Source organism: Ovis aries, chromosome 2 (assembly GCF_016772045.2).
Source record: "Ovis aries strain OAR_USU_Benz2616 breed Rambouillet chromosome 2, ARS-UI_Ramb_v3.0, whole genome shotgun sequence".
In the NCBI taxonomy this organism is placed as follows: Eukaryota; Metazoa; Chordata; class Mammalia; order Artiodactyla; family Bovidae; genus Ovis; species Ovis aries.
In genome coordinates this window covers 135,772,963-135,786,728 of record NC_056055.1, presented here as the reverse complement: position 1 = coordinate 135,786,728, position 13,766 = coordinate 135,772,963, and the positions used below count along the sequence as shown (strand labels likewise).

The 13,766-nt window shown below is 38.5% G+C and overlaps 1 protein-coding gene across 3 annotated transcripts in view; it reads right to left on the bottom strand.

Moving 5' to 3' along the window:
• The window catches only part of OLA1 (Obg like ATPase 1), a 165,867-nt gene that overhangs the window by 133,458 nt on the left and 18,643 nt on the right, over positions 1-13,766 (bottom strand). For all 3 annotated transcript variants that reach the window (XM_060409762.1, XM_012133444.4, XM_060409763.1), the window contains exons 3-4: positions 12,916-13,059; positions 4,779-4,906 (exon numbers count right to left, since the gene is read on the bottom strand). In XM_060409762.1, the coding sequence (XP_060265745.1) occupies positions 4,779-4,906; positions 12,916-13,059 (272 nt within the window). The remainder of the gene's footprint in view (positions 1-4,778; positions 4,907-12,915; positions 13,060-13,766) is intronic.

Sequence of the window (13,766 nt, the reverse complement as noted above, 5' to 3'; positions counted from 1 at the left end):
TTAAAAACCAAACATTTTTACAGAGATAGCAGATCACTGACAACTCTTGAATCACAACATTCTAAGCAAAGTCATCTTCTCACTGATTTAATACAGAATTATTTAGAATTTTACTTGAATCATTTGTACATACCTTACATCGGACTTCCCTGGTGGCTCAGACAGTAAAGCATCTGCCTACAAAGGGGAAGACCCTGGTTCAGTCCCTGGGTCAGGAAGATCTCCTGGAGAAGGAAATGGCAATCCACTCCAGTATTCTTATCTGGAAAATCCCATGGATGGAGGAGCCTGGTAGGCTACAGTCCACAGGGTCACAAAGAGTCAAATACAACTGAGTGACTTCACTCACTCACTCACTCACTACATTGGTATTTAAATAAGAAAATTTCTCATGTTTTAAAAATCAGAATAATACAAGTTCACTTTCTAAAAAGCTAGCCAAGGGTCTAACGTAAGAAAGGAAAGTCACCCACCTCTCTCTCCATCCCAATTCTATTCTCCAAAGAATCTATTAACAATTTGATGTCTCTCTTCAAATTTCTTTCTATGAACATAAGCTAACTAATACTGTAGCCATTAGCCACATATGGCTATGCTGCTGCTGCTGCTGCGAAGTCGAGTCAGTCGTGTCCGACTCTGTGAGACCCCACAGATGGCGGCCCAACAGGCTCCTCTGTCCCTGGGATCCTCCAGGCAAGAATACTGGAGTGGGTTGCCATTTCCTTCTTCAATGCATGAAAGCAAAAAGTGAAAGTGAAGTCGCTCAGTGGTGTCCAACTCTTAGCGACTCCATGGACTGTAGCCTTCCAGGCTCCTCCGTCCATGGGATTCTCCAGGCAAGAGTACTGGAGTATATTGCCATTGCCTTCTCCGACATATGGCTATAAAGTACTTGAAATGTGGCTAGTCCAAATGGAGGTGTGCTCTAAGTAAAAATTACACACCAGATTTCAAAAACATGGCACCAAAACATATATCAATAAATTTTAATATTGAATAACTGAAATATTTTTGATAGATTAAATGTTATTAAAGTTAATTTCATCTGTTACTTTTTTAATGTGACTATCAGAAAACTTTTAACTACATAGGTAGTTCACATTATATTTCTATTGGTCAGCACTGATACAAAGGCTAACAGTGCAGGTTTTGGAGTCAGACTGGCCTTACTGAGTACTATTCCCAACTATACCACCTACCAGCTATTAACCTTGGACACAGGTTCTAACCTCTCTGTACATACATCTGACTTACTTTGGGAATTGAATGAAATTCCTCACATAAAGCACTTACCACATAGCCTGGCACATAGTAAGGACTTAATAAATATTTGATGGCAACAAAGAATAAAACTATAACCTAATTCTTTTAAAATCACTATACAGGATGGCGGCGGGTGATGGGGACATTAAAAAAATAAAATAAAATCACTATACAGCATCTGTCTCTTCAGAAAAGTCTCCAGATATGTCTACAGGTCACTACTGTGAAGAGCAGGAAGTCTCTGAAAAACAGTATACACTGGGCACTTAACTTCTCTTTTTCTTTCCCCACACCCACCACACACACAAATACATGGATCTTTAACATGGTTACTATATAGATCCTAAACATTCAGATCTAAAAATGAATAAAAGCAGTGTGGTATGGTGGAAAAAAAGAACCTGAAGAGAGATGGGGAAACTCCCTCGCAGTCCAGTGGTTAGGACTCTGGCACATTCACTGCCTGGGGCCCAGGTTCGATCTCTGGTTGGAAAACTAAGATCCCACAAGCTGCATGGTGTGGCCAGAAAAAGAAAGAAGAAAGATGGGCTCGAGGACACATTTACATTTACTGTGTACTTGAGCAAGACTACTTAACCTTTTTCTCTCAATACCCTCACCTATACAGCTGGGGTAACACCAATCCTGCAGAATTGTTAAGATTAAATAGAATACGTTAGAAAAACATCTACCATAGTACCTAATATTTGGAGAAGGAAATGGCAACCCAATAGTACTCTTGCCTGGAAAATCCCATGGACAGAGGATCCTTGTAGGCTACAGTCCATGGGGTCAGAAAGAGTCAGACACGACTGAGTGACTTCACTTTCACCTAATACTAGGTGCTTAGTAATTATTTCCCTTCTTTCGGAAATCAAAATAAAATGCCAACAATTCAGACACATGCTAATATTGTTAGTACTGAATCGCTAGCCAGGCCATAACTGCCAGAGTCTGCTCATACCCTAAAGAAGTATTTAAAAACATGCTAACTCTACGGTCATCCCAGGTTCCTACATTTTGTCCCTTTAACAAGCAACTGGGGAACAGAACTCTGGAAAGAACAGGGTACCATACATCCCATCTTCCCACCATTACCACCAACTACATACACATGCAAACACACAACAATTTAGGTGAAAATAATCAACTGTATTTGAAATTTTGTTGTCTATAAGTATAAATGAGTACATACTTCACAGTTAACAGTTCTATGAATCTGAACCTCCTATGTTTCTAAACTGGGAACAAAACTGCCTCATATTTCAAAAAGCAGAACTCTTATTTCCAGGCTAGAAGGGCATATCTCTAAGTGGCTGCTGAGAAACTAACAAGTTTCGACTATAAACAGCTTGACAGTAGGTGTAATGATACAGCCAAAGGTGTTGTCCTTCAGATAACACACAAGCACTTTAGCTTTCTGTTGAAAAATCACTTCAAAACTTCAAATGCCAGCTTTAAAAAGCTAAGGATTCCATGAAATCAATAGTCCTGTCATGTTCAAAGCTTTAAATATCTAACAATAGGAAGTTATATTGCTTTTAAAAATTGGTAGAAGCTGGCTCACTGAACTCTAGAGAAAAAAATTAATTACTTTTCTAAATAAAACACCTATGAGAAGTTACCACATATATAAATTTTGAAAGAATTTGCTTCCCATAATGTGGTTACTATTTCCCTATTTTGTATTGTATCACTTTTCTTTCTTAACAACATGATCAAGTAAGGAAAACTAAAAGCACACAAAAAAGGAAAATTATGAATTCAGAAAGAAATTCTGTTCTATAGTTAATACATACAACTCACCATATAGTATACCCATAGCTCATCAGAGTTGTTCATTCAAAATTATAGATGCCATTTATGGCAAAAATAGGGAGAAATTCCCACTTTTTAAAAGTTTTTCAGTTTTTTACAATTTCATTTCTTTATTTATTTTTGGCCGCAATGCGTCTTTGCTGCTGCACAGGGCTTCTCTAGTTGCAGCGAGCAGGGGCTACACTCGAGTCGCAGTACACAGGCTTCTAGTGGCAGTGGCTTCTCTTGTTGCAGAGTGCTGGCTCTAGGGTATGTGGGCTTCAGCAGTTGCGGCACCTGGGCAGTTCACAGGCTCCAGAGCACAAGCTCAATAGCTGTGGCACAGGGCTTAGCTGCTTCGGGGCATGTGGGATCTTCCTGGATCAGAGATCGAATTCAATATCTCTTGCATTGGCAGGAGGATTCTTTACCACTTGAGCTGCCAGGGAAGCCCAGTTTTTCATTTTTTTTTTAACTCATGCAAACCATTAAAAAAAATGTTCATGGTTCAAAAATAATCTGTCTCTCTTCTCTGTATACAATTACAGAATGACATCTGGCATTTACAAGACCATTTATTCAATGTCTGTTTCTTCCACTGGATTGTAAGCACCATGAGGGAGGGTCATTTCTGTTTCCACTCACCACTGTATCCCTTAGCACAATAGACAGAGGTGCTCCACAAATAATGTGTCAAATAAGACAGAGTGGTCTAAAGAGTTAAAGCCCCTCCATACTCACAAACATACAATCTTATTCTTTGCCTACATCACAATCTCGTATATCTTCACAATTCTCGTATATCTTCTCGTATATCTAAAGATTTAAAGCTCCTCCATACTCACAAACATAAAATCTTATTCTTTGCCTACATCACAATCTCGTATATCTTCATCCAAGTAAAGCTACCTAGAACAGTGCTTCTCAAACTATGTTATGAGCTTTTGTGAAATAAAATAAAAATGAATTACTAAGCAAAACTTCCTAAATGCTCATTCTCAGTTGCTTATAGTTACCTGTCTAGGACCAGTAACATAGAGAAGCACAGACCCCACCTCTCATTTATATTTCCTTCATTTGCATTAATTTGTTCATTACAATATTATTACTATAAAGTACAGTGTTGACCTGGACCTTAACCTAAAACTTTCTATTTTTTCAGAGGATTACTATGTTCGTGGGTCACTTTTGTAGAACTCAAACCAACACATAATTCCACCTATTCTCTCTCTTTGCTTTATATCCCTCTCTTCATTAACAACTAGCTGATCTATAGTTTCTCCTTAATCCTTTCATCTCTAATATATAACCCAGATGCTTTTCTCTCCTCTGGAATAGTGGAATCCCCTCCTTTATCAATTCTGTCTTCTCAACACATGGAAAGCAAAAATGAAGGGAAATGCCACAAGTTAAGAAAATTTCAAAATGCCTTTTATAATCAACAAAATTACTTCTGCATAGAAACACTTCTCAATGGGTCTAATCCAAAATGGGATAAAATTCAATTAGAAACTGACAACAACACAGCATATACTGTAGAATAAGCCTTTTCATGTGGAGATGATACCTAATCACATTAAGTCATAATTAACAGACAAACCACGATTCACCCTGTGAAACTAAGCAAATCTTACTATTTATTATTTTATTTGCACAATAATGGAAAGAAAATATGAATCATAATGGAATCAATCAACTAAATAAATAACTGTACTTACGTGTTAAATGAAAGATTCCATCACAGGCACTAATATGAGATAAAAAGGCATTCCCCAGGCCTTGCCCATTGTGAGCTCCTTTCACAAGGCCAGCAATATCCACCACATTTAGAAAAGCAGGAATTTTGCTGAAAAACAAAAGATGACTTTAATATAAGATAGTACTAAGAACCTGTTTATTAGCCAAATGGCTTTTCCAAACACATTACATAAATTAATTTTTTCCTTTCTAGAACAATGGTTCGGAAAAGGCAATGGCACCCCACTCTAGTACTCTTGCCTGGCAAATCCCATGGATGGAGGAGCCTGGAAGGCTGCAGTCCATGAGGTCGCTGAGGGTCAGACATGACTGAGCGACTTCACTTTCACTTTTCACTTTCATGCAATGGAGAAGGAAATGGCAACCCACTCCAGTGTTCTTGCCTGGAGAATCCCAGGGACGGGGGAGCCTGGCGGGCTGCCGTCTATGGGGTTGCACAAAGTCGGAAATGACTGAAGTGACTTAGCAGCAGCAGAACAATGATTATTAGACTCTCAAATGAATAAAAAAATGCAAGCAAGAAATAATCTTTTAAAAAAATAGGACTTTCTTAACTAGGAAAATTTTAAAACAGAAGGGAAAACATTTTAAAACAGAATAGATGTTTTTATTTATGTCTCTAAAAACGAAAACTCACATCATTAATTTTATTATACTGCTCCACTGGCACAGGCACACATACACAAAAGCAGAGTGGGGGATGTTTCAGAGCACGCTGATACAAGGCCAGTTATGAGCTAACAGACAACTGACACCGTGTGCCAGGAACTGGACTCGGTGATGTGCACTATCATTTCAAAGTTCAAAACAACTCTATAAGGTGGATGTTATTTATTAAACCCACTTTACAGAGGAGGAAATTGAGCCTTTGAGGAGTTAAGAAATCTACTGCACACAGGATCATTCAGGTTAACAGGAGTGAAACTGGAATACAGGATATCTAGGTTTGCATTTTTTTAATTTAAATAAAAATGATTTTATTAATACCTCTTATTTTTATGTATTAATTTATTTTAATTGAAGGATAACTGCTTTATAGATTTTTGTTGTTTTCTGCCAAATATCAATGAATCAGCCGTAAGTATACAGATGTCCCCTCCCTCTCACATTTAATCACCATGTGGGTTTTACAGCCCCAAAGTGCATGTAATGATGTGAACCAATTAACAGAATAGTAACAACCTAGTTGTTAACAACTGCAACAGAATAAGACAAGGTCAAGTATCAGTTAACACAAACTAGAAAACAAGTTAACAGAACCAGTCAGCCATGTAAAAAAGGAGATTAAAGCATGAGTAAATAAAGGTACTTTCAACATCATATGACAAAGGTGTTCGGCATACATATGTATATCCTTTGTCAATTTTAAGAACATGCACTTTTCAGAATGTCAATTTTACTACATGATAAAATAAAACATAAAGTTCCACTATTATCTACATGGAAAATGAGTATTTTAAAAATAACTGTTCCATAAAATTTTTTTATACAAATAGAAATAGTTGATAGCTCTTACCAGCAAATCCACAAAAAACATACATGAGATATGGTTCAGTTTTTGGTGGATACTGTGGTTGCCTCACCAGTGGTGTCCTCTGCCCTTCCCTTGGGGACTATACTGACTATCACTTGGCTAGCCATCCCTCCCCAGTGTAGCCCAGAGCTTTGGAGAAGCTGGCTCTATACCTAACTCTAGAAGGGGCATGTTCAGTTCAGTTCAGTCGTTCAGTCGTGTCCGACTCTTTGCAACCTCATGAACTGCAGCACACCAGGCCTCCCTGTCCATCACCAACTCCCGGAGTTCACCCAGACTCACGTCCATCAAGTCAGTGATGCCATCCAGCCATCTCATCCTCTGTCGTCCCCTTCTCCTCCTGCCCCCAATCCCTCCCAGCATCAGAGTCTTTTCCAATGAGTCAACTCTGCGCATGAGGTGGCCAAAGTACTGGAGTTTCAGCTTTAGCAGCATTTTTTCCAAAGAAATCCCAGGGCTGATCTCTTTTAGGATGGACTGGTTGGATCTCCTTGCGGTCCAAAGGACTCTCAAGAGTCTTCTCCAACACCACAGTTCAAACACATCAATTCTTCGGCGCTCAGTTTTCTTCACAGTCCAATTCTCACATCCATACATGACCACTGGAAAAACCATAGCCTTGACTAGACGGACCTTTGTTGGCAAAGGAATGTCTCTGCTTTTGAATATGCTGCCCAGGTTGGTCATAACTTTTCTTCCAAGGAGTAAGTGTCTTTTAATTTCATGGCTGCAGTCACCATCTGCAGTGATTTTGGAGCCAAAAAAAAAATAAAGTCTGACACTGTTTCCACTGTTTCCCCATCTATTTCCCATGAAGTCATGGGACCAGATGCCATGATCTTAGTTTTCTGAATGCTGAGCTTTAAGCCAACTTTTTCACTCTCCACTTTCACTTTCATCAAGAGGCTTTTTAGTTCCTCTTCACTTTCTGCCATAAGGGTGGTGTCATCTGCATATCTGAGGTTACTGATATTTCTCCTGGCAATCTTGATTCCACCTTGTGCTTCTTCCAGCCCAGCGTTTCTTCACAGCCTTGTCTAACTCAATGAAACTATGCCATGCCCGTGGGGCCACCCAAGATGGATGGGTCATGGTGGAGAGGTCTGACAGAATGTGGTCCACTGGAGAAGGGAATGGCAAGCCACTTCAGTATTCTTGCCTTGAGAACCCCATGAACAGTATGAAAAGGCAAAATGACAGGATACTGAAAGAGGAACTCCCCAGGTCAGTAAGTGCCCAATATGCTACTGGAGATCAGTGGAGAAATAAGTCCAGAAAGAATGAAGGGATGGAGCCAAAGCAGAAACAATACCCAGTTGCGGATGTGACTGGTGTTAGACGCAAGGTCCAATGCTATAAAGAGCAATATTGCACAGGAACCTGGAATGTCAGGTCTATGAATCAAGGCAAATTGGAAGTGGTCAAACAGGAGATTTGCAAGAGTGAATGTCGACATTCTAGGAATCAGCAAACTAAAATGGACTGGAATGGGTGAATTTAACTCAGATGACCATTATATCTACTACTGTGGGGAGGAATCCCTCAGAAGAAATGGAGTAGCCATCATGGTCAACAAAAGAGTCCGAAATGCAGTACTTGGATGCGACCTCAAAAACGACAGAATGATCTCTGTTCGTTTCCAAGGCAAACCATTCAATATCACAGTAATCCAAGTCTATGCCCCAACCAGTAATGCTGAAGAAGCTGAAGTTGAATGGTTCTATGAAGACCTACAAAACCTTTTAGAACTAACACCCAAAAAAGATGTCCTTTTCATTATAGGGGACTGGAATGCAAAAGTAGGAAGTCAAGAAACACCTGGAGTAACAGGCAAATTTCGCCTTGGAATACGGAATGAAGCAGGGCAAAGACTAATAGAGCTCTGCCAAGAAAATGCACTGGTCACAGCAAACACCCTCTTCCAACAACACAAGAGAAGACTACACATGGACATCACCAGATGGTCAACACCGAAATCAGACTGATTATATTCTTTGCAGTCAAAGATGGAGAAGCTCTATACAGTCAGCAAAAACAAGACCGGGAGCTGACTATGGCTCAGATCATGAACTCCTTATTGCCAAATTCAGACTGAAATTGAAGAAAGTAGGGAAAACTACTCTACCATTCAGGTATGGCCTAAATCAAATCCCTTATGATTATACAGTGGAAGTGAGAAATAGATTTAAGGGCTTAGATCTGATAGATAAGAGTGCCTGATGAACTATGGACTGAAGTTCGTGACATTGTACAGAAGACAGGGATCAAGACCATCCCCATGGAAAAGAAATGCAAAAAAGCAAAATGGCTGTCTGGGGAGGCCTTACAGATAGCTGTGAAGAGAAGAGAGGCAAAAAGCAAAGGAGAAAAGGAAAGATATAAGCATCTGAATGCAGAGTTCCAAAAATAGCAAGAAGAGATCAGTACGTTAAGTGCAAGCAAATTCATCTACATAATGTCTTACACCTAAAACTATCACCCATATGATAAATATTAAGTACAGTAGCATAGGTATGAGTGGAAAGGCCCTGAATTTGAAGAAGACTTCAGCTCCTGCTTGACATTAACTATCTGTGTGACCTTGGACAAACCATTTTACCTTCTTAGATTTCCATTTCCTTTTATGAGGAAACAAGACAGGTCAATCTATAGTTTTGAGATTCAGTTTTCTAATGGAAATCAGTTTAATTCTGATCCTTGATTTAAGGCCATGATAAAGGTTTAAACCATTAATACCATATATCAAAAAACAAAAACTTGAGCCCTTATTCAAGGATTTTTTATACACACGTACCAATGATTTTTAAGACTACACTATGTTTTTAGATCTTATGAAATTTAGATCATTGTCAATGTCCTGATTATAATGGTTTACTCTGGCAATGCAGGAGAGTGTCTATATTTAGCAAATAAAAATTGAAGAATTAAAGTGCAGTGTGGCATCATGTCTGCAACTTATTTTGAAGAGTTCAGAGAAATTTGAGTGAAACCATACAAGCATTCTACATATAATTTTTTAGCTTATATATAAAATTGAAATCATTTAAAAATAAAATGTTTTTAAAAAGGATACAGAAGCCAGCTTGAGGAGTCAATGTGAGGGATATAATTTGAGCTACGTCCAATGATTATAATAGATTACAACAACGTGAGTAACAGCGATAGGAATAAATACACGAATGAATAAATGAAAACAAGCAAGCTCTTCTTACAGCAGAATGCCATGTAATAAACGAAAAAAAACTGATGAAATTACAAAATCATCATGCGACAATCATCACAGTAATAATTTGTCAAAAATGAACAGATGCTAAAACTAGAGGATGAAAGTAAGAGAATGAAATGAGTTTGGTATATATTTTACAGTTGGAACTCAAGAATTTCTGACATATTGGATGTCGAGGTGAGCAAAGTAAAGAACCCAGAATAAATCTTGGGCTTTAACTTGAGCAACTAGAGAAATAATATGGGTATTTACTGAATTATAAACGTCTTGAGGAAGCACAAAATTGACACAGGCAGGGTGAAACCAAGAAGTTCATTTTGGGCATGTCAAGTCAGAGGCACCTGATTAGTCATCTAAGTGTCAGTGTCAAAGAGGCAGTTAAGATACATGTCTGGAGTTCAACAGAGTTCAGGACTGGAGATGAAATCCTGGCATTTACCACCACGTTCAAAATAGTGAGAAACTAGACACAAACAAAATCTCAATAGTAGGGAAATAGCAAATAAACTGTACACACATTCATATAACATAGTATTAAGCATAAGTATTATATTGAAAATCATTTAAGTCTGTATTTTTACTCTAGAAAAATATTAATAATACCCCAAGTAAAAAATATCAAAAGTATGGAGGTTTCTACCTCCAAAGTACTTATATTTATTATATCAAGACAGAAGCATACGTGATTTTTACTCCTCTCTTTATACATTTCCATACTGTGAATTTCCTACAATAAAACTGTATTATCTTTTTTTCCTAATTAAAAATATACTATTTAGGTTGGTACAAAAGTAATTGTTTTTTTGCGTTGGAACTGCAACTGATATTGGAATACATTCTTTTTTTTTTTTTTTACCTGTTTCATTGCATGTTTATTTATTTTTTTCTATGTCTTTTTTTTTAATTTTAAAATCTTTAATTCTTACATGTGTTCCCAAACATGAACCCCCCTCCCACCTCCCCTCCCCATAACATCTCTGTGGGTCATCCCCATGCACCAGCCCCAAGCATGCTATATCCTGCGTCAGACATAGACTGGCGATTCAATTCTTACATGATAGTATACATGATAGAATGCCATTCTCCCAAATCATCCCACCCTCTCCCTCTCCCTCTGAGTCCCTCTTTGGACTCAGAGGGAGAGGAATACATTCTTAAATAAATGTGGTTATGCTATAGATCATTTTAATGTGCAATTCTTGCTTTATGATTTTTGCTAATGAGTTGTTACTTGCTGTTTCTTTTATATGTATTTTAGACTATAGAAATGATGTGAGACAAAAAAACAAATCCAAGCGTTTTTCTTACTCAAGTTCAAAATGGGCCATAAAGCAGCAGAGACAACTCACATCAACAATGCATTTGGACCAGAAACTGCTAATGAATGTACAGTGCAGTGGTGGTATAAAAAGTTCTGCAAAGGAGACAAGAGCCTTGAAGATGAGGAGCACAGTGGCCAGCCACTGGGAGGTGACAACGGCCAACTGAGAGCAAACACTGAAGCTGATCTTCTTACAACTGCACAAGAAGGTGCCGAAGAACTCGACGTCAACCATTCTACAGTCATTCAGCATTTGAAACAAATTAGAAAGGTGCAAAAGTTTGACAAGTGGGTGCTTCAAGAACTGTCCAAAAATCAAAAACATCACCGTTCTGAAGTGTCATCTTCTCTCATTCTACATAACAACAATGAACCATTTCTCTATCAGACTGTGACAAGCAATGAAAAAGATTTTATACAACAACCAGCAATGACCAGCTCAGTGGCTGGACCAAGAAGACGCTCCAAAGCACTTCCTAAAGCCAACCTTGAACCAGGAAAAGGGTCATGGTCACCGTTTGGTGGTCTGCTGCCAGTCTGATCCACCACAGCTTTCTGAATCTCAGCAAAACCATTACACCTGAGAGGTATGCTCAGCAAATCAATGACTCATCAAACTGCAATGACTACAGCTGCTGCTACTAAGTCACTTCAGTCGTGTCCAACTCTGTGCCACACCACAGACGGCAGCCCACCAGGCTCCCCTGTCCCTGGGACTCCCCAGGCAAGAACACTGGAGTGGGTTGCCATTTCCTTCTCCAATGCAGGAAAGTGTAAAGCGAAAGCAAAGTCACTCAGTCATGTCCGACTCCTAGCGACCCCATGGACTGCAGCCTACCAGGCTCCTCTGTCCATGGGATTCTCCAGGCAAGAGTACTGGAGTGGGTTGCCAGTGCCTTCTCCCAATGCCTGCACCAGGCACTGGTCAACTGAATGGGCCCAATTCTTCATGACAATGCCCGACCGAACACTGCACAACAAATGCTTCAAAAGTCGAATGAATTGTTCTACAAGGTTGGCCTTATCTACCATATTCACCTGACCTCTTGCCAACCAGTACCACTCCTTCAAGCCATCTCAGCAACTTTTTGCAGGGAAAATGTTTCCACAACAAGTAGGACGCAAAAAACGCCTTCCACAAGTTTGCTGAATCCCAAAGCACAGATATTTATGCTAAAGGAATAAACAAACTTATTTCTCATTGGCAAAAATGTGTTGATTATAATGGTTCCCATTGTGATTAATAAAGATATGTCTGAACCTAATTATAATGATTTATAACTCAGGGACTGAAACCACAATTACTGTTGTACCAGCCTAATAACTTGTTTGTTCGAAAAACTTTAAACAACACAGAGAAATACAAGAAATAAAAAATGAAATTCCATTCTAAAAATTCCATTCCTTAGGGAGAACTATCAATTAGTTTGTGATCTTCAGTTCATACATTTTCCTATGAATACACACATACATGTATACTTTTACATGAGTGGAATCACATAATACAGACTAATTACTCCCTTTACTTTACACTCCCCAGAAAAAAATAACTGCAATGTTAACAACGGATGTATCCTTCCTTACCCTTCTCCAGGCTCTACATTACTTTAAAGTGAAGTCGCTCAGTCGTGTCAGGCTCTTTGTCGGACTGTAGCCCACCAGGCCCCTCTGTCCACGGGATTCTCCAGAAAGGAATACTGGAGTGCGTTGCCATTTCCTTCTCCAGGGAATCTTCCCGATCCAGGGAACATCACTTTAATAATCACCCCAAATAATGGCAACCCACTCCAATGTTCTTGCCTGGAGAATCCCATGGACAAAGGAGCCTGGCAGGCTACAGTTCACGGGGTTGCAAAGAGTCAGACACCACTGAGTGACGGAGCACTCATAAAACAACAATTCCAAATTAATTTTGAAAAAAAAATTAAAACACATGATTTTAAATGCACACTAACATATACGTACTTAATCTATACAGGGCTACCACATGAACAATGGCATAAAGATTCTTCTTACCTTGCTGGTTTGTGGTACTGGCAAAGAAAGTCAAATCTTTCATCAGGCACAGGTACTCTGCTCTCATTCGGATCAATAGTGCAAAATGGGAAGTTTTCTGCTGAAGCTTGACTATTGGTTAATACATTGAAGAAGGTAGATTTCCTAAAAGGAATAAAAACAACTTCAATCAATTTTTAGGCTAACATAGAAAAATTTATCCTACTCTAATTTCAATGCTCAAATAAAATCCATGAGGGTTATAAAAACAATCTGGGGAAAAGAGGGAGATACATTTATACTAACAGAAATGAATTAAATTTACAACGGTGCAGCTCATGATTTACAACTAAGTTATGCTCCTATCTCAGTCTATTTAGAATGTGAAAAACATTTCCCCAAAGAATCTTTGTTATAAATAACTAGTTTCACATCATACCACAAAGCCTATATATTTCATTCCTAAAGTTGCTGGAACACCAGTATCATTTCACCTTATCTAGTATAATTTCCTCTGGCATAAATGTATGTATTTAGTTAGGTCAATTACTTTCCAAGCATTCTGAATTGGGAAACAGATGCTAACTGCCTAGTAGGAAATAAAAGTTTGGAGCTCAGACTCCCTTCCACTTGTTAATGCATAAAGATTACTGGTAGTCTAGAACTGTGATCTGTGGATTATGAAGGTAAAAATGTGAATTTTTTCCAAAGTACAACTTTAATCAAGAAAAAAGCTAATAAATAACAGACACTCAGAGAATGCCAACTTGTACTACTATTCTCTTTTTTCCAAACACTTCTTTAAGGTAAAAATGTCTATTAGATGAGATCTAACCCTATACTCATCAGCAGTTTATACTTGTTACAGTTAG